General features: G+C 43.3%; 2 protein-coding genes and 1 long non-coding RNA gene across 4 annotated transcripts in view; all 3 read right to left on the bottom strand.

Moving 5' to 3' along the window:
• LOC137084595 (alpha-2-macroglobulin-like) overlaps nt 1-21,471 on the bottom strand; it is a 57,381-nt gene that overhangs the window by 4,496 nt on the left and 31,414 nt on the right. Inside the window, exons 24-34 of the mRNA XM_067450889.1 lie at nt 21,130-21,306; nt 20,896-20,971; nt 20,639-20,795; nt 20,468-20,542; nt 20,230-20,392; nt 12,378-12,580; nt 12,073-12,285; nt 11,862-11,980; nt 11,574-11,655; nt 11,407-11,490; nt 11,191-11,296 (exon numbers count right to left, since the gene is read on the bottom strand). Coding sequence (XP_067306990.1) covers nt 11,191-11,296; nt 11,407-11,490; nt 11,574-11,655; nt 11,862-11,980; nt 12,073-12,285; nt 12,378-12,580; nt 20,230-20,392; nt 20,468-20,542; nt 20,639-20,795; nt 20,896-20,971; nt 21,130-21,306 — 1,455 coding nt within the window. The remainder of the gene's footprint in view (nt 1-11,190; nt 11,297-11,406; nt 11,491-11,573; nt 11,656-11,861; nt 11,981-12,072; nt 12,286-12,377; nt 12,581-20,229; nt 20,393-20,467; nt 20,543-20,638; nt 20,796-20,895; nt 20,972-21,129; nt 21,307-21,471) is intronic.
• LOC137084599 (uncharacterized) lies at nt 5,702-11,184 on the bottom strand. Of its 2 annotated transcripts, none has more exons than XR_010906770.1 (2): nt 5,920-11,184; nt 5,702-5,831 (listed from the first exon to the last, which is right to left on the bottom strand). It is a non-coding gene; the product is annotated as an uncharacterized lncRNA (long non-coding RNA). The 2 variants fall into 2 exon arrangements; XR_010906771.1 differs by having other exon boundaries at nt 5,940-11,184.
• On the bottom strand, nt 12,587-20,232 carry LOC137084598 (uncharacterized). The gene is made up of 2 exons (XM_067450893.1): nt 20,093-20,232; nt 12,587-19,564 (listed from the first exon to the last, which is right to left on the bottom strand). Exon 2 carries the CDS (start codon nt 17,860-17,862, stop codon nt 16,459-16,461), a length of 1,404 nt encoding a protein of 467 aa, XP_067306994.1. The 5' UTR covers nt 17,863-19,564; nt 20,093-20,232; the 3' UTR covers nt 12,587-16,458.

Genomic DNA, 21,471 nt, shown 5'->3' with positions numbered 1-21,471 from the left:
TAGTGGGGGGGCTATCGTAACGTGAAAGTATGCGTTTTTCAGATCTACTGTGAGGATTTGTTTCACCGTCAGCATCTTGAAACGAGCGTGTCATAAGTGCCTTGTTCAGATGTCTGGAAAATGGGCCTGAGACCGCCATCCATTTTCGGGATGAGGAATTAGCGACAGTAAAAACCTGACTCGCTAGCGTCGGGTGCACTGTTTCCACCTCTCTCTCCTTTAACAGTTTTAACATCTCGGCGAGAAGCGCGTGACTGACACTGCTTCTTACTGAGGGCTCGACCACGGCTTGAATCGCGGGGGTCTGCGAGCAAAACTGTAGCAAGAACCTTGTTTTATATGTTCAAAACCCAATATTATATACCAGGAATGGCCTGCCAGGCCTCGGCTCGTGAAGCCAGGGGTTGAATTAGATTCAGGGGTGGGCCGCTTAGTAATAGGGACCTGTTAACCTAGTTGCTTGTGCTGCAACACTGCTTGTAACACTGTGGGGATAGTGTTAGGTTTTGGCGGTGCAGGCTTTGCACTGGGCGCGCGCCTCACATTTATATTGTGTGTGCGAGAGTGGGCTTTGTGAAAAGTGCTTGGGTGCAGGAGTGCAGACTGTAAAGTGTGCACATTTCCTACATAGAAAAGCTCTTTTGTGTGTAGTTGTAAACAATGTGCAGTGGCGCGCAACCTACGTAGAATACCCACGGTGCAAACCAGTGAGCGAGTCCACAGGGGTAAACGCACACAGCATTAGTGTGCAGACGAGTGTGTTTAACACAGGCTAGTTGACTGCAATATTTCATCACCAACTTAAGGGAACTGGGAGAATTTAAGAATGTGCGGGTGGTATGGGAGCCATTCCACAATGCCGTTATGCTCTAGTCTAGACTGAAAGCGAGTGTGCAGACAAGCGTGTTTGACCACAGGCTAGTTGACTGCAATAAGGCTAGTTGACTTTACATGGTGTAATCCGGCCGCGGCGGGATTTATTTGTGATTTTGTGGGGCTGAATTAACAGCGCTTATGTAGGGGTGCACACTGTGTAGTGGACACTTTGTCTACAGTGTAAAAACCTTTCCAGCCGCCTGAATAAAGGGGACTGGAAGTGATAGAGTGAAAAAAGGCTTAGCTTGGCAGCCATATTCCGACGCACTTATGCTCTGACAGTGAGCGCGTGCTATGACGTAAGTCGCGCTCTAGTCAGCAAACGCGCGCTGCAGAAGGGGCGCGCGCTATCATGACAAGGCAGCCATTACAACTTCCTTGGCAGTAAGCGCGCGCTGCAGCGAGAACGTTCTTGACACACCCAACAGCCCGAGCTCGCTCGTCTACCTTAATCTAGTATTCTCTGTCTGCGGCGGTTCTTAGCGTGACGGAACGAGAGAAGAGGAAGTGTGAGGATGGCTGTGTCTGTCCACGGCGCTTCAGCACGGCGGCGGTAAAATGAGCACGGCGAGAGCTTCGGCTCGAGTTAGTTTATTCACTCTAGTATTTTCTGTCCCCGGCGATAGCGCGACTGAACGAGAGAACTGGAAGAGTGAGGAAAAACTCTGTCTGTCTGCGGCGCTTCTTAGCACGGCTAGAGCTTCAGCTCGAGTTAGTTTATTTACTCTAGTATTCTCTGTCCGCTACGATAGTGCGACTGAACGAGAGAATTGGAAGAGTGAGGAAAAACTCTGTCCACGGCGCTTCTAGCGCGGCGAGAGCTTCAGCTCGAGTTAGTTTATTTACTCTAGTATTCTCTGTCCGCGGCGATAGTGCGACTGAATGAGAGAATTGGAAGAGTGAGGAAAAACTCTGTCCACGGCACTTCTAGCACGGCGAGAGCTTCAGCTCGAGTTAGTTTATTTACTCTAGTATTCTCTGTCCGCGGCGGTAGCGCGACTGAACGAGATAATTGGAAGAGTGAGAAAAAATCTGTCCGCGCCGCTTCTTAGCACGGTGAGAGCTTCAGCTCGAGTTAGTTTATTTACTCTAGTATTCTCTGTCCGTGGCGGTAGCGCGACTGAACGAGAGAATTGGAAGAGTGAGGAAAAACTCTGTCTGCGGCGCTTCTAGCACGGCGAGAGCTTCAGCGCGAGTTAGTTTATTTACCCTAGTATTCTCTGTCCGCGGCGGTAGCGCGACTGACGAGAGAATTGGAAGAGTGAGGAAAAGCTCTGTCTGTCTGCGGCACTTCTTCAGCACAGCGTGAGCTTCAGCTCGAGTTCGTTTATTCACTCTAGTATTCTTTGTCCGCGGCAATAGCGCAACTGAACTAGAGAAGAGGAAGAGTGAGGAAAAGCTCCGTCTGTCGCGGCGCCTCCTCAGCACGGCGGTATAGTGACGAGAGCTTTGGCTCGAGTTCGCCTATTCACTCTAGTAATCTCTGTCCGCAGCGGTAGCGCGACGGAACGAGAGAAGAGTAAGAGTGAAGACAACTCTGCGGCAGCGGCGGAAGAAGAGCCGCGCCGGCGGCAGAGTGAAGAGAGCTTCGGCTTGAGTTTGCTCATGCCCTCTAACATTCTCTCTCTCCGCGGCGCTATTCAGCGCGACGGAACGAGAGAAGAGGGAGAGTGAGAAGAGCTCCGTCTTTCCGCGGCGCTATACGGTGCGGCGGAACGAGAGAGTCCTCGCATAGAACAAGCCTGTAAGCTCTAGAAGTGGCGTTGCAGTGGCAACACACACACAAACACACACACACACACACACACTCAACATAGACACACAGAATAAAGGATATTTAACGCCGGATGGCGCAGCTGGAACGCAGGTGGCTGAAGGTGGAGACCCGGAGGGAATCCAGCGTCCTCAGGGCTGCAGGAATGTTCCGCTGGTTGCTTTTCAACAGCGGTTTGCTTGATTCCGGAGGTCAGCGACGGTGTTGCTGAAGGAGATAAAATCTGACAGCTATGGTGAATCAGGGTCTTATATAGCCTCCTGTATGCTAATATAAGCCCCCTTTTCGGCGGTCTCTCTGGAGCGCCCCCATTGGTTCGCTCCTCTCAGCCACCTCACCATAGGTTCCTGCAGTTGCCGTGGCCCGGCCAATCAGAGCGCTCCTCGCGCCGGGCTATGGCTGTGCAGCTGCACTGCGCTTTACATAGATACCTTTATTAATAAAGTTTTGTACGCAATACGAGGAACCTCTCTCGAAAGGGAACTAATCTTTTCTGTTTCCGTTACTGACAGCATAGACTCTATGGGACTAACAGGAGAAAGACTCAAACCCGAAAGACTCAAAAGAACTAATCTTTTCTGTTTCCGTTACTGACAGCATAGACTCTACGGGACTAACAGGATGAATGAAAGACTCAAACCCGAAAGACTCATAAGAACTAATCATTTTTGTTTCCGGACCTGTGTCACGCACGGTCCGGCCGACCCAGCCCGCAGTTCTGATGAGTCAGACACAGACGAGTCGACATTCAACTAACGTCTCGAGGATTTCGAAGACACGAGAGGCGGAGAACAAACGAGATAAATATGAAGTTGCTAAAGAAAGAATGTTTTGGATCAGGAGGTGAGGTGAACTAACAGAGTTAGACTGCAATAGCCTGCCCAACAACTAATCAATTAATTAAACATTTCAGTTTCTTATAATTGGCTTTGGTTGCAGTACCCTATAGTTTATTTTTATTTAGTTTTAAAAATGTGTGACGACCCTGAGTCTCCTGTCATCCCTAATTGGGCAAAGTGGGAGGAGTTTCTGATTAGTCTCCTGTGCTCATTGCTAATTGCTTGGTGTATATAAGAGTGATGTGTATCATTATCAGTAGCTTCCTCTGTGTGATAGATCTTCTAAGAGGTGGCTCTGTAAATGATGTAAGCTCTTATTTTCTCATTCATGTTTGTTTGTAATTTCCTAAGTCATGCAGTGTATTCATATATTTTATTATATGTTGATTGTTTCTTTGATCCCTAGACTTTTGTTTGTTTATATTCATTTTATGTGGTGTTCTGGCACTTTAATAAACTAGGTTTCATTAACTAGAATTGTTGTCCGCTTTCCCCTTTTTATGTTGCGACGTTCAACAAGCGGGTCGTAACATAAATTGGGGGCTCGTCCGGGATCCTACATGCTTAGGAAAATGCATAATGTGTTAGTGTGTCATCTGTGTGACTGAGTAGACTCCGGGAAGTTAGAGTGTTCTCAGCTGGGTTGGTAATCCTTCCATCGAGGCACTATTTGTTGTTGTTGTTTATTTTGCCTTTCTTATTTTTGAAGGTTATTCTGGGCGGAGGTTTAATCTCTGTCGGGGGTACACTTCAGGCTTTTGGTTTCATTACCAATTGTCCGTGAGTTCAGCGTTTAAAGCCGCCTCGAGCCTGGTACACCTTTGAAGAGCAGGTAGGTTAGTTAGCTCTGTGTTTGTAGTTAGCTGGAGTCTCTCTTTCATATAAGATGGCACTATTGCTCTTTCTGTATCTGTGTTTGTGATGCCTACGGAGGTTGAAGATAATTTGAGAAACGAATTGTGGTAAGTCTTTATTCATCTTAACTACGGTGGCTAAGATTCGGAGCGCGTATGTATGACGATTCCTGATGCAGTGGCTGATGGGATTTGTATTTTTCACGCTCTAGTGTTAGTGGCGTAATCGAAGATTTCTTTGTATTTCCTTCGGAAATCTTGTTGGAGAGATGTACGAAGGAAGAGCTCTTACAGATTGCCGAACGTTTTGATGTTGAGGTAACAACTAATGATAAGAAACTTAAGGAGACACTGATTAAAGTTGTGAGCGGGGTGTTTTGGAGGTGAGAGCTCATGTTGATACTGATGTAGATTTAGTCTCTCCTCTTTTTGGTCCTGATCGAAATGTTAAAATGAGTGAGATGTCGTTGCAAGAGAAACAGTTATGTGTTGATGCAGAAAGATTTCGTGCTGAGCGTGATGCGTGTGCATTAAAAGAGAAAGAATTAGAAAATGATTTAGAATTAAAGAAGTTACAACAGCAGTTTGAGATGCGGAGAATGGAGTTACAGTTTGAAAGGGATGAAATAGAATTTCAGTTAAAAAAACTTGAGCTAGAGCTGAAGGCAAATCCCGTTGAAACTCCAGTTCACGTGTCACCTATGGAGGCTGTGTTCACTGCACCCGGTTTTGATGTTTTTAAAAACATCCGATTAGTGCCGCCGTTTTTAGAGAAGGAAGTAGAGAAGTATTTCCAACATTTTGAGCGTGTTGCAGAGTCTTTGAAATGGCCAAGGGAGTTTTGGACATTACTCTTGCAAAGTGTATTAGTCGGTAGAGCACAAGAAGTGTATTCAGCGTTGACTATAGAACAGAGTGGCGATTATGATGTCGTTAAGTCTGCTGTTTTACATGCTTACGAATTGGCACCTGAGGCATATCGCCAGAAATTTAGGAGTCATTTTAAGGCTGAGAAGTGCACGTATCTTGAGTTTGCTAGAGAGAAAGAAAATCTGTTCGACCGTTGGTGTTCCTCTTTAAAAATTACAACTAAGGAACAGCTTAGAGAGCTCATTCTTCTGGAAGACTTTAAAACATGTGTTCCAAGTGCTGTTGCTATGTATCTAAATGAACACAAAGTGACTAAAATGTCAGATGCTGCCCTTATGGCAGATGAATTTGTTCTTACCCATCAAATTTCTAGTCACGCAAATGATCTGAATAGGTTTAAGTTAAGTCTATCAGTTAAGAATAAAAAGATGGTTGCACTGCAGAATGTGTTAACCCCCCTTGCTGAAAGTAGTCCAGTTATGCGTCCAAAAGGTGAAGTGGTTTGTTTTTATTGTAAAAAACCAGGACATAAAATCTCAGACTGTGGTATTCTCAAAAAGAAAGAGAGAACTGTAATACCTGTTATTTTGATTTCTACAGCGAATGAAAACTCTCTTCCTGTACAGGTAAATAAACAGGGTAAACCGTTAGATATTACTGAGATGGAGAATGTTAAAACCAGTGCTGATTTCACACCATTTCTTACTGAAGGAAGTGTCTCTTTGCCTGATTCTGATGACTCTGTGTCTGTTTTCGTATTCTCCGAGATACAGGGGCGGGGCAGTCATTCCTGCTGGAAGGACTTTTATCTCTGTCTGAACGTACTGCTACTGGATCTCATGTGCTGGTCAGAGGACTTGAGATGGGTTACATGGAGGTTCCTTTGCACCATATTCATCTTAATTCTGGAATTGTTACAGGAGATGTGGTGGTGGGAGTTCGAGCTATGCTTCCTGTCCCTGGTGTCACTTTCATCCTTGGAAACGACTTGGCCGTAGGAAAGGTTTGGGAAAAGTTGGATCGAGATGTTCCTCCTATAGTAATTTCTGATGTGGAGAAATTAAAAGGATCATCTGATTGTCTTTTATTTCCTGCATGCGCGATCACTCGTGCAATGGATAAGAAAAGGATGTCAGACAAGAATGACCGTGTTCTTAAAGATACCTTTATGGCTCTGCTTAACTCTCCAGATTTTGAACCGAGCACTGCCTGTTCAGAAGCTGAAGAGGTGTCAGCTGTTGAAGAGTTACCGTTTAATGATCACCAGAAGTCTGATTCCATTTCGGGAAGTCCATCTATTTGTGCTGATCATGTTTGTGCTTTTTCTTTGTCTCCACTTCAGGGTGTGACCCGAGATGAATTCATTAAAGCACAGCAGGTGGATGAAACCCTGCAAGAAATGTTCTCCATAGCTGCTGGTGGTGGAGAGAAGGAATTTTCATCTTTCTATTTTCTTCAAGATGGATTACTTTGTAGACAGCAGCCTGAGTTCTGATTCTTCTCTTGATCCTAGAATCCAAATTGTTGTTCCTCTTCTTTTCCGTCAGGGTGTCCTCCAGTTATCCCACCAGGGTCTTGCCGGTCACATGGGAGTACGGAAGACGTGTGATAAAATTCTGAGGAAGTTTTATTGGCCTAGAATCAAGAGAGATGTGACTCATTGTCACGTCACAGACAAGGGAAAAGGGTGCGAGGACTCAAGTGCAGAAAATGATATATTTATTTATAACAAAAATAAACATAAACAGAAAACAAAACCCACGAGGGGGCAAAATACATAATCAAAAACCATGAACTGAAGACATACCACACAGGGAACCGGGAGACGATGACGAGACATATACAAGGATCCAACACAGACTGACAAACACAAGGAGCTTATAAGGGGAAGAAATCAAGAGGGAACAGGTGGGGCAAATTAACCAATAATCAGATAACAAGAAGGGCGGGGTTGACAGTAGACCGGAGACATGACAAAACCCACATGTGCACACAAGACAGGACAGGCATGTGACACTCATTACATCCGGTCCTGTCATACCTGCCAGATGACAGGAAAACCAAATCAGAAGGTTCCAGTAGCTCCTTTACAGCCTATTGCTGTCGTTACTACTCCTTTTGAACATTTGATTGTCGATTGTGTTGGTCCCTTACCTCGATCTAAGGCTGGACACACTTACTTACTTACTATCATGTGTCAGTCTACACGTTATCCTGCAGCTTATCCTTTGAGATCCATTACTGCAAAAAGTATATTGAAAGCATTAACAAATTTCATGTCTACTTTTGGTATCCCGAAAATGATCCAATCTGACCAAGGTTCAAACTTTATGCCTCGACAATTCTCTAAAGTTATGCAACAACTAAAAGTAAAACACAACGCCTCGGGTGCTTATCACCCACAGAGTCAGGGATGTCTGGAACGATTCCATCAGACTCTTAAATCCCTCCTGAGGATCTTATTGCGTTGAACTTGATCATGACTGGGAGGAAGGACTCCCTTGGATGTTGCTAGCTGTTCGTGAGGTGGTACAGGAAAGCATCGGTTTCAGTCCAAATGAGTTGGTGTTCGGACACACTGTCAGAGGTCCCATTACTGTTTTGGCGGATGAGTGGACATCATCTCATCCTCCTGAGAACGTTCTGGACTATGTTAGTAGTTTTCGTTATCGACTGTATGAAGCCCGTGCTATTGCTTTAAGAGAGTTGGATAAGTCTCAAGAAAGGATGCAGAAGTTGTTTGATCGTAAAGTCAAATCTAGAATTTTTCAGGTAGGAGATCAAGTTTTGGCTCTGTTACCTGTCTTGACTAGCCCCTTTCAGGATAGGTTTTCTGGACCGTATACGATTATCAAGTGTTATCCAAATAATAATTATGTGTTAAATACGCCTGCTCGTCTCAAGAAAATACAGGTTTGTCACGTTAATCTGCTAAAACCATATGTGACTCCTGTACCTTCATTGTCCCTTGATGTCGTGACCGCTACTGATCCTGTATGTCTGAGTATTTCAGAAACGCCTGTAGAGATGACTGAAAATCTGGAAGAGAATGGTCCTTCTCGAGGTGCAGTGGAAGGCCGTCTAAACAACTCTGAGATTTTGCTGACTTGGGTTATCATTTACCTCATTTATGTGACCCTAGAACAGTGTCAGATTGCCTTTGATAATGCTAAATCTTTGTTGGCAACTGCTCCTGTGTTGGCTGCGCCAAATTTTGAGAAACCTTTCCTACTTGCAGATGATGCTAGTGCCTATGGTGCTGGGGCTGTCCTTTTACAAGAGGATTCTCAAGGAATTTAACATCCAGTCAGTTACTTTTCAAAGAAATTCAATCGTCATCAGGAAGTGTATTCTACAGTGGAAAAAGAAGCTTTAGCCTTGGTTTTAGCTGTTCAGCATTTTGAAGTTTATCTGAGTTCTGTTTGTGGTCCTGTTATGGTATACACTGACCATAATCCATTGACTTTCTTGGAACGAATGCGAGGAAAGAATCAAAGGATAATGAGATGGAGTCTTATTCTTCAACCATTCCACTTACAAATTAGACACATACGTGGTAAGGATAACATAATCGCAGATGCTCTCTCGCGGGTATAGAATTGTCCCAGCATAGAGCTGGGTATCTTGTTTTTGTTTTCCCTCTTCCCTATTTTGTCTATTGTTATTAGTCTTCCTTTTCCCCTTCTCCTTTCTTTTTTTTCTCTTTCTGACATTTAGGGCCCAGGATTTCAGGAGTGAGGAATTGAGAATTTTGGAGATAAGTGTTGTGGTACTGATTGTATATTTTCATTCAGGTAGTGGTTTCGGGATGTGTATTATTTATTGTTTTTCTTTTGTCGGGTTTTTCAGGAAACCTCCTTTTGGTGTGGGTGGTGTGACGACCCTGAGTCTCCTGTCATCCCTAATTGGGCAAAGTGGGGGGAGTTTCTGATTAGTCTCCTGTGCTCATTGCTAATTGCTTGGTGTATATAAGAATGATGTGTATCATTATCAGTAGCTTCCTCTGTGTGATAGATCTTCTAAGAGGTGGCTCTGTGAATGATGTAAGCTCTTATTTTCTCATTCATGTTTGTTTGTAATTTCCTAAGTCATGTAGTGTATTCATATATTTTATTATATGTTGATTGTTTCTTTGATCGCTAGACTTCTGTTTGTTTATATTCATTTTATGTGGTGTTCTGGCACTTTAATAAACTAGTTTTCATTAACTAGAATTGTTGTCCGCTTTCCCCTTTTTATGTTGCGACTTTCAACGAGCGGGTCGTAACAAATGTAATCAACATTTTCATAAGTACTAGATGTGTTGGGCTATTAACATGTCATTTTAATTATATTTTGCTGAAATGAACAAAATGACTCGAAAAAAGATTCGTTCATTTTGCTGAACGAGACTCAAAGAGCCGAATCAGTAAAATGATCCGAACTTCCCACTACTATTGTATATGTTTCCTCATATATAGCACTGGCATATTAAATCTTGAGCGAGATGTTCACATTCATATAGCAATGGAAATCTGTATGTGGATTTAATATGAATTAACAATGTGCATCACATGTTCAAAGTAGTAGTATGTGCACATCCCAAAAGCTTTAGGCAGGTGCACAATCAGATAAAGCATTTCACTACAGAATAAGCAAAAGTCAACATAAAGCTGCTGACCCGAAGATGGTTTTCAATGGGTCGAAATGTTGCACATTTCAATAAAGAGATTTTTGGAAACAGCAGTAGCAGTGTGCCAACTTTTGTTTGCTCTACATCACATGCCAGGGGTGGTAAGTAATCAAATAAAAATACTTTGATACTTTACTTAAGTATTTTTTTCGGGGATCTGTACTTTACTTGAGTATATTTTATTTGCATCTACTTTTACTCTTACTCCACTACAATATCAAAGGCAAAGTTTACTTTTTACTCCAATACATTTCCCCATGCCCGCTCCAAGTATTAAGTATTTATTACACTTGATTTCCAAACCGGTCTGGTCGGTCATGGATGATCCAGTCGGGTATAGACTTGGAAAAGCTGACAAGTCAGCTTTGCCACACTAACGTTAGCTCAGTGTTTCCCCAACTTTTTTATTTTGCGGCACACAATTTACTATGAAAACATCAGTAACATTTTACAATACAGGTGCACTATTATAATTCATGCCTAACTAAAGCACAGATAATCATGAGTTAATGTATTACTAATGAAGAACTAAACCATTTATTAATGATTACTGCATCAGCAACTAATGAACATTCTCTATGATTAATAGATTAAGTAATCTATGAATTGCTATTAATTAAATATGACATCATTAATTCCCTAATAACATATTACATTAACTAATAATGTAAATTCATGTATTCAAAGCCATGCATTCCGACTCTCAGTTGTCTGTTTAATTAATCATTAATCATAACAATTGGCAAAATTATAGTATGACTTTACTTGTTGAGGCACATGACTATTAACTAATTGTTACGTAATATGTCATTGTGGTTATGGCTTTTGAATTAATTTTGAATTAGTTAATAGTATCTTGCTCGTCATCTGTTTTATGGAGCTAATGTTATGGAACATGTCTGTTTTAAGTTTAACCCCTATACTGCATTAAGGTGCTTCATTGTCTCCTATTAATTGCAAATCTAACAAATTCTTAATTGCAGTATCTAATCTTATCATTTGTTCAATTAAAGCATTGCATATCAGTCCCAAAAGATTTTATCTGCTTAATCATTGATATTTACAGTTAATTTGAATATTTACTTTTTACTTTCGGTACTTGAGTATGTTTAAATCTGATACTTTTGTACTTTTACTCAAGTGATGTTTGAATGGAGGACTTTCTACTTTTACTGGGGTATTTTTTTATTTAGGTATATATACTTTCACTCGAGTATAACTTTTGAGTACTTTTACCATCTCTGTCACATGCTTGTGGTGTTGTATACGTTTCCTCATATATAGCACTGGCATATTAAATCTTACTTGTTTGGTAGTAATCGTACACTTTGACCACCGCTGGCTTGAGATTCTTTACTGGAAGAACTTGTTTCATTTGTATCTGGTAATTCAATGGAATATTTTTTGGGATCTGCAGGAGGAAAAAAAACATAAGTCATGGACATTACAGATAAAATGTTTATGAATCAACCTAATGACATGAAAGCATATGAATGTTGCTGATCTCTGAATGTTGCTGACCTCCTTCAAATAAACAATGACATGATCATCTTTGGAATCGACCCGTTTCACAAGTGATGCATACGTTCCGGAAGAAGTCCTAAGCTGTGGGGAAGAAGTGACTGTCATTTTCTAAATAGGGAACACTAGAAATTGTACACATTTTGTGATGAATCACTCAAACGCACCATTGATGTATCAGCTGTGAATCCAGATAAGAGTTTAATATCCACAATGGCCATGTTAGTTCTTTCCTGTAGACCATCATATCTGGAAAACAGCAAAGGAAAAGGATCGGTTCTTAAATGCCTCATTTAAATTTACAAATAAGTGAGAACAAAAGTTTGAATAACTAACAAGACACAGTTTTCATCACTCATATGATGTTTTTCAAGTTTTTAATGTTGCAGTTTTTACTACTGAGATCCGCCTTTTCAGTTTATATAGCTTTTGAGTCTATTAAGATGTTTTCTTACTTGACAGTGAATTTCAGATTAAAATTTTGTCCTAATGTTTTGCAGTCTCCCTCAATATTAGCATCAACGCTTAATGTTTTAGCTTCAGTAGGAGTGGGAATGTTGTAGAACTGAACCATCTGAGAGAGTCAACACAAACAGAAATAAATTAATAAACCATGTAAAGCATGTAAAGTGAGTGAGAGTAAATTAATCTGAACGCATTGCAGACCTGCACAGACACACAGATTGAGCCATTCACTTCAAGGCTGTATTTGGCTGGAACGTTCTGAAGCTGCTTCTCCTGGTACAGTAACTTGTTGTCCTGATTGACATCAAAGTGGTGAGTGTCTCCTGCTGACTGTACAGTCACTGTGCTGGAGCCGTCAGAGCTGAACACTTTGGTGGCGTACAAAGACAGAGCCTGAAGAGCCACCACTGTGTCCTGGGAAATAAATGTGTTCAGTAATGTCACTTTTACTCATTCACACCAGCACATTCAGCAATAATGTGGTTGATTGGAGTAGTTTGAGTAACCTGTGTGGAGAAGAATCCTCCAAAGGCATTCTGCTGCTTCACAAGCCAGCTGACAATCCTGTTAGCATAGCCCAGATCAGCTGTAGTGACTGAATCTGCAGTGAGAACAGCTAGCAGCACATATGAGCTGATCTCCACTGCCAGAGAATCAGAGTCATCAGAGTCATCAGCAGATGCAGACTGAGACCAGTGGAGAGGAGGCCCTTAAGAACAAAAGACACACACGCATGACAAAACAATAGTAAAGTCACAAAAGACAACAGAAAGTCATCTGTTCGATAGTAGTACTGGAACGGTTGGACTGTATTAGGTGATGGCTTAAATCTAGCATTCTTCAATGGAGTGTCGGTAAAAACACAATGGACTTGATCAGTTCAAGCAAAGGAGGTTTAATTGTAGGCAGTCTTTGGATGGACAAAGCACAGTAGTTCACAGGCTTTACAGCTTTATAGCATGAATGGATGCGTACATACGAGTGTGGTCTACAAAGAGAAAGGAATAAAGATTAACAATGTGTCATGAGTACCATTGCTCAAACATTCTCTCAATACATTGTTTCCAACATAAATCTCTCAATTAACATAATTCTCAAGTTATTAGAATTAAATAAAGGAATCAATATCCAAGCAGTGAAATTCTAAACCAACACCGCCACCTAGTGGTCATAAACGGTAAAACACACAAAACCGAAACTAGTTATGACGCGATTTAACTGAAAGCACGTAATTAGAGACATCGCGTTCATTAACTTGCAAAGCAAGTGCCTCAACTGTGAAAGTTATGATCCCACACATGCATACAAACCACACACTGGTTACAATGTATAGAATACAAATTGCAAGTTATTATTTGACCCAGTCAGCACATTCACGTGCGATCGACAGCACGCGATAAACTGCGTTTTATCTCTGGTAAATATTCATCACTCAAATGTCAGGATGACGTCGTATAAAGGCCTTATAAACTTCTTAACCGGCATAGCATTCACTTGGTAAACAGTCAACTTACATTTATTTATTGACGCAAACTTTGCACACACAGTCCCACTCGCACCTTCTGCTCTCTCGACTGATGACGACTGACTGAAAGCGGATCATGCGCATCGAACTCGGCCTTTCTAACACAGCCGCCCCCAAATTTGGTTACAAATTTGCTCCACTGAAAGGCCGACATCATATGGTCCACCATTAGTCACTAGTGTGGGTGTCATCTCCTTCATCTCGGATCTCTGGCATAACAATCAGGCGAGCGATGGGTCTTTTGTAGACTTTGTCCTTTATCTGTACCTCTGCCATCCGGACTCGATTATCAGCGCCAGGGAAGACATTCACTACTCTCCCGATCTGCCAGAATGAACGGGGTAACTGGGGGTCAACAAGCATTACAACTTTCCCAGGTTTGATGTTTGCAGATGGATTCTGCCACTTTTCTCTGGCCTGCATTTCAGGCAAGTAGTACTTTATGAAGGAAGTCCAGAATCTGTCAGACAATACTTGTGAATGCCTCCATCTTCGTCTCCCCAGGAGCTCAGACACTGGATATATGACTTGGGGAAGGGAACCATCTGGCCGCCCCATCAGAAGGCAGTTTGGGGTGATCGGATCTACATTAGCTATGTCTGCTGAAACATACCCAAGTAGTTTGGAGTTCAGGATGGCCTCTATGTCTATAAGTACAGTACGGAGCACTTCTTCAGTGACTGTTTCAGAGCCCAGAGGGGTTTAGAGAGCAGCCTTAAGTGAACGAATCTCTCGTTCCCACACCCCGCCGAAGTGTAGAGCAGCTGGAGGATTGAAATGGAAGCTAATCTGTTGTTTCGCTAGCTGCTGTTGTAGATCACCACTGAGCTGATTGAAGGCTTCCTTAAGTTCTGTTTCTCCCCCTCTGAAGTTGGTGTCTTGGTCAGAATATAACTCTGCAGGTTTCCCATGGCGACCAATGAACCGTCGTAGTGCCATGAGAAAGGCATCACTGTCTATGGATGTCAGTAGCTCCAGATGCACAGCCCTGGTGGTCAGGCACTTAAATAGAAGTCCCCATCGCTTCTCCATCCCACCTTGACCAAAAGAGGTCCAAAACAGTCCATTCCGGTCGAATGGAAAGCAGGCTTGAACAGCCGAAGTCGTGGTGGAGGAAGATCAACCATTTTCCGGGAGGCTGGCTTAGACCTCCATTTGCAGCATTCAAGACATGCCCTCTGATGCTTTCTCACTGCCTCACTCCCTCTCAGTATCCATACCTTTCGGCGAAGCTCCGCAAACACACGTTCTGGTCCTGGATGGCAAAGGTGAGGATCATATTCTTTTATGAGTAACCAAGTGTTAGGGTGACTGGGATCCAGTACAATAGGGTGTACTGTGTTTGGGTCTAGTCCTTCCACCTGTCTCAATCGTCCTCCAACACGTATCAGATCACTAGTTCTGTCAAACTCAGGGGAAAGACATAGTAAGCGACTGCTAGAAAGAACAGGCTTTACGCTCTTCAATAGATGGTAGTCTTCAGGAAAGCTGTCCAACTGGACCTGTCTCAGTGCAATCAGCTCCGCCTTGTGGTAAGCACTTGATGGAGGGGAACCACTCTGTTCTGCCGCCCCATGCAGCTCCAGTGCTACCATTTCGACCAAGTTTTTCCAGGTACTAAACTTCACTGCTGTCGGCGGTGTTGATTGAATCATACCACAGAATGCACTTCTCTTTAATTCTGTTGTGTCATCAGGCCCTAGGCTGTGAATTATCGGCCCTGGTGTTGGCCAGGCATTCTGTGGTTGGAGGAGGAACTTTGGCCCTTGAGTCCACCGATTGGGTTCACCAAGGTCCTTCAGGCTCTTACCACGGGTAAGATCATCCGCAGGGTTCCTGGCAGAGTCAACGTAATGCCAAGCTTTGATGTCAGTTAATTCTTGAATTTCTGCCCTCGTACCCACAAACACCTTGAAGCGGCAGGATTCAGAATGTAACCAGTGGAGGACAGTTGTTGAATCTGTCCAGAAAGTGATCTTCTGGATCTTCAAGGTGAGCTCCTTTACAGCCAACTTGGCCAACTGCGCTAATGTAAGAGCAGCACACAGCTCAAGTTTAGGAATTCAGCACTGCTTACGTGAAGCGACACGCGATCGGGCTAAGAGGAAGGAAAGGTGTATATTCCCACAATGGTCTTCTGAGCGAAGGTAAGCAACTGCCCCGTAAGCTTTCTCAGGAGCATCGGTGAGGATATGGATCTCTTGAGTGACCTCTGGGTTGTCCATGCTGGATGGAGTGTAGCACCTAGGCAGTACTACAAGAGGTAAGTACTGAAGCTCAGCTTCCCACATCTCCCATGCCTGCTGAATATCCTCAGGGAGGTGTGGATCATCCCAGTTCCTGTCCTAGCCCAGAGCTGTTGAACAATCACCTTGGCTCGAGTGGTAAAAGGAAAATTGACACCAAGGGGGTCATACTGACTGACTAACACACGATATATCTTCCGCATCGTTAGAGCACTGTAAGTGACAGGTCTGTGTCTGAATCCTAGATGGTCGGATTCACAGTGCCAATTCAGACCCAAGGTGGTTCACGGGGGTCTACTTTATCATGTGAGAGCCACAGCTCTAGCTTAGCAGATCTGGCTTCTGGTAGCAAGTGACTGACGACTTCCTGCACGTTACTGGCCCATTGATGGATATCAAACCCTCCAGATGCAAGCAGCTCACGAAGTTTATCCAATAGCTGCCGTGCCTCTTGAGCTGATGGTAAGCTCTGGAGACAGTTGTCCACATAGAAGTATTGTTCAACAGAATGACTCACATCTTCATTGGCTGTGCTGTACGATGAGACGTGTCTCTGGAGGGCGAAGGAGGCACAGCAGGGGCTGCAGGTGGTCCCAAATGGTAGCACCTGCCATTCATAGGTGTCAGGGGGATCATCTTGTCTCATACCACGCCAGAGAAAGCGCAGGAGGGGCTTCTCCTCAGGTAAGAGTAGGACTTGGTGGAACATTCCACATATATCACCGCTGATAGCCACACAGTGCTCCCTGAAGCGAAGTAGAACACCCAGCAAAGAAGGGCTTAAGGCTGGACCTGGCATCAAGGATTCATTAAGGTTCAGTCCCATATAATGGAAAGAGCAATTGAACACAATACAATCCTTGCTGTCATACCTCGGAGACTTGGGACCACAGCCTCTTTGGGAGCACAAAAGAGTGGTGAATTCTTTCTGCGCAACAAGGGTGTCTCGTAACGTAAAATTCCATTCACCTTAACGCGAGTCGTCTTGGTCTCTAAGAGGTTAATGGCGTCCTGATCCTTTCTGGACCTTGTCACCTCTTTCTCACAGCGAAAAGGCAGAACATCAAGTTGCCATAGCCTTTCAACATCTTTTTTGAGCTCCAGTTCAGCAGGGGTGTGGGACAGGAAAAGGCACTGTTGTGGCTGCAATTGGGTCTCCACCATCTTGGCTGGTCCCTGCAGCGTCCATCCAAGCCTTGTCTTTATTACAGCCGGACCACCAGGTGGACCTATTCGGACATGTGCAATCGGTGTGATCAGGTGGGTATTGTCAGCTCCTATAAGAAGTAAAGGACTCACTTTTTCAAAGGCTTGAAGGGGAAGATCTTTAAGGTGCTTATATTTCTCCAGCAAACTCATGGGATACGTGTAATCAGCCAGACCAAGGCGTTTTGCAGTGAATGCTGCATTAATCTTGAAGGTCTTCTGTGGTTCAGTCGCAGAAGATATGTGAAAGGTAACTGAAGTACCACTGATGGTCTGCACATCTTGGCGTATGGTCCGCAAGGCTATGTTTTCAGTTTGACCTTGTTTGCCGAGCTTATGAGAGGCATCAGGAAGTAGAATAGTCCACTCAGACCCATCATCCATGACAGCATAGGTGTCGAGTATCCTGCCTCCATAGCATAGCAAGACCCTAATGACCTTGAGGAGAACGCGTCTACAGTCAGTTGGTCTATCCAAGTACAGCGTTTCAGTGGTGGAACTAACCAGGCAGGAACATTCTCTGGTACTCTTTGTGTTGACATCATGCAGGATTTGCAAATGCTTCCCTTTGCAGATGCTACAAGGCTTCCTGAGTGTGCAATGGGCTGCTTGGTGTGCACGTCCACAGCAATGACGGTTGGTTTGGATCCAGTCTATCATCTGCTGCTTATCAAAGGTCTGAAAGGTGGTACATTGACTGAGATAATGATCCTCTTTATCGCAGTATGGACAAAAGGCTCTAGGCAGGGCTTTAGGTTTCTCCACTGAAACTGGCTTAACTTGAGCCGGTGCTGGGGTTACCTTCATGATAATATCATCTGCTCCATGAAGGATGGTAGCTGAACGAGAAGTAGTTTTGATTTCTCGCCGACGTTCTGGTCTCTGGCTCTTGTAACTTATCTGTGCCTCACTGCTTTGACACCAGGCCTCATACTGTAGCCATTCAGAAAACTCACGAAGGTTATACACAGACCCAGGACGGTGGTACATCTGTCTTCGGAATCCTGATCTCATTTTAGCAGATAACTTACTCAACAGTCATTCTACATGTGACCCACATCGAACTTCAGCTTCGCCTTCATCTCCAAGCATCTCCAACATACCAACTAGAGCCCTGATATGCAAAATTATCAAAGGCCTCAGTATCTCCTCGTCGGATATCTGATGAATCCATCACTCAAGGCAATCTTCTTGAGTGCCAACTTGTGTGGCTGGCCAAACCTTTTGTTCAGAGCAGCCATGGTCTCAGAGTATGGAAATGGTGAATTGAGGTAGGAATCTGCCACCAGACGAGCTTCATCTAGCTTTAGATGATCTAGCAGGATTTGGTACCGGAACAGTTCCGTAGCATCGGATGGTAAGAGGTTCTCGAGGGCTATCTTTAACCGAGTAAACTCGCTGGGGTCTTTAATGCAGAAGTTGGGTATGGTCGGCACTGGACCTCGGTAGGTGGTTTCTTGCCCTGCAGGGTTCATATTTGAGAAATGAGGAGATCTATGGCCTGACTTTGACCTCGTGGGTTGTGGAAACTGATAACACACTTGATTAGGATAATGTCTCTCTAGGGAACTCATGGTATGTTCATGAATGCCAGTGAGGGACCGAAGTCTCTCCATAGAGGCCTGGTATTGGCTGAGCTGTTCTCTGATAAGGAGATGGATGATGCTGATTAAGTTCACCCCACATGGCTGACTCAGTGTTTGATTTAGTAGGTGCAGCGGCCAATATCTGATCTTTCATAATCTGAAGTTCACCCATCATTGTTTCCAAAATGTCTAACATATTAGTGTCACTTCGGGGCTCAACTGTTCTCGCCTGCACTGTGTTGGGCAGATTGTAATAGCCAGTTCCCTGATTCAAACTGAGTGAAGAGCCCACTGCTGTAGTAGGAAAAGGTTGGTGTTGCCTTAGAGATGGAGCTGTTGTGTAAGCTGACTGGCGTTGCTGACCATAGGTAGGAGCGGGCAAGGATGGAGACAACATTGATTGTGGATGGTAGGGTGCAGCTCCACGATGTGGTAGTAGCCCATCCTTTGCAGGGAAAGATCTCTGTATCAGTGGCGTAGACTGGTGACCTTCCCAGGGCCGATGATATGGAGAAGACTGAGGATGGTGAACTGGCTGAACTGGGGCATAGATGGCGCTAGGTTGTTGCAGTTTAGTGTTATCCATATCTCGGAAAGAATCTTCCCTCTCACCAGCCACAGACCATTCATCCACTGTGTCCCATGGACCCTGACTTATGGGACTCGATACTCTGTTAGAAGGTGAAGGGATGTTCTCTGCAGTATCTCCAAACCATTGTGCATGCTGTGTTATGTGAGGCGATACTGGCTGCCTGACTGCTCTGTGGCGCACAGTTGTAAGGTCAAAGTCTTTAAGGTAGGCAGGGGGATGAAACTGCCGTTTAGGTCTTACAATCTGTGCAGCTGCTTCTTCAGGTTGCATATTGATTCTGATCAGTTATTTATCCATGAGAAATGCCAGATCCGGCTCGAAGGACCTCTGTTCGATAGTAGTACTGGAACGGTTAGACTGTATTAGGTGATGGCTTAAATCTAGCATTCTTCAATGGAGTGTCAGTAAAAACACATTGGACTTGATCAGTTCAAGCAAATGAGGTTTAATTGTAGGCAGTCTTTGGATGGACACAGCACAGTAGTTCACAGGCTTTACAGCTTTATAGCATGAATGGATGCGTACATACGAGTGTGGTCTACAAAGAGAAAGGAATAAAGATTAACAATGTGAATTGAGTATCATTGCTCAAACATTCTCTCAATACATTGTTTCCAACATAAATCTCTCAATTAACATAATTCTCAAGTTATTAGAATTAAATAAAGGAATCAATATCCAAGCAGTGAAATTCTAAACCAACACTGCCACCTAGCGGTCATAAATGGTAAAACGCACACAAAACCGAAACTAGTTATGACGCGATTTAACTGAAAGCACGTAATTAGAGACATCGCGTTCATTAACTTGCAAAGCAAGTGCCTCAACTGTTAAAGTTATGATCACACACATGCATACAAACCACACACTGGTTACAATGTATAGAATACGAATTGCAAGTTATTATTAGACCCAGTCAGCACATTCACGTGCGATCGACAGCACGCGATAAACTGCGTTTTATCTCTGGTAAATATTCATCACTCAAATGTCAGGATGACGTTGTATAAAGGCCTTATAAACTCCTTAACCGGCATAGCATTCACTTGGTAAACAGTCAACTTACATTTATTTATTGACGCACACTTTGCGCACACAGTCCCACTCGCACCTTCTGCTCTCTCGGCTGATGACGACTGACTGAAAGCAGAGCATACGCAGTGATCTCGGCCTTTCTAACATCATCAGAAACAAACCTCTTACCATCTGAAATAGCAACATCCTCCAGTTTCTTGAAAAGTTGCTGTCGAGTGGCCGTGTCTCTAGCCAGACTGAAAGTGTAGGCGAGCAGAGCGGTGGTGTAAGTGTTTTTGATATCCTCAATGACGGACCTCAAACATGACAAACCTTTAGTGACGACAGGATCCTGTGACAAAAACAGACGCTGTGATGCTGTCATTTTTCTATAAGTTTATAATGGGTTTCCTGTAGATGAACTTACTGTGACTGGAGTTTCCAGTTCAAGCAATGATGCAGTAATGTAGGCCGTCATGGTCACATGATCATTCACTCCACCCTGGAATATATGGGAAAAAGAAATAAAGACAAATACCCAGTTTATACTTTGATCTAAGAACTGGTCACAAAAAATTTTAAGAAACAGGCAAAATACCTTCATTCTGTTGTGGATCAATTGTCCCTGTTGGATAAAACAGCCGTCTGAATCCCGTCTGCTTATTAACCAATTCTTTGCACTCTGAATAATTTGTGGATCAATGAATATGTATTTCTGTGCTTTGCCAAAGGACCTCAGCACAAAGGCAGTCAACCTGGTGGTTTGGAAGACATAATTAAAAAAAAAAAAATGTCATCAGGTGTTTCAATTAATTTTTTTCACTGAAAAAAGAGTAATGATGAAAATATATTTACCATGTATTCCCATCACCATAACCAAATGTGGTGTATGATCCATCAAAATGCTTGTAGTTCATTTGTCTCTGGTATCCTGTTTAGTTTGATAATGGTAAATACATCAACAGTTTGTTTGGGTTGACTCAATGTGTCTGATTATTCAACTTTACTGAATGATATTCAGGTGTGTTGAAAAATGTATAATTTGGTATTAAGTCTCAGTATTTTCTTGACATGATTGATATCTCTCACCGCTCTTCAAGAAGCCTGTGGCTCTCTCTCTGATGGCTGAGGTGAGCTGCTCCGTGTTCTCCAGATACTGCAGAATGTAAATATTGGGAGAAAGAACAGCCATGTTTTGCTCTCCACAGCCGTACGGCATCCGTAATAATCCATGAAGATTTCTCAGTGCCCGACCCAATATGTCTCCTATAAACCATAAACATGGCTATCAAAATCCAGTGTTCGGTATTTTGCGTAAGTGAGTTTTTGTTGTCGGTGGCTATTGTAGATGGCTATATATATATATATAAAAAAATAAAAAAAAATAAAAAAAAACTTGTGTACTATGCTAATTAATTGAGACTTCTTAAA

Source organism: Pseudorasbora parva, chromosome 8 (genome assembly GCF_024679245.1).
Source record: "Pseudorasbora parva isolate DD20220531a chromosome 8, ASM2467924v1, whole genome shotgun sequence".
NCBI classification, from domain to species: domain Eukaryota; kingdom Metazoa; phylum Chordata; class Actinopteri; order Cypriniformes; family Gobionidae; genus Pseudorasbora; species Pseudorasbora parva.
This window is presented reverse-complemented; position numbering and strand designations above follow the sequence as displayed.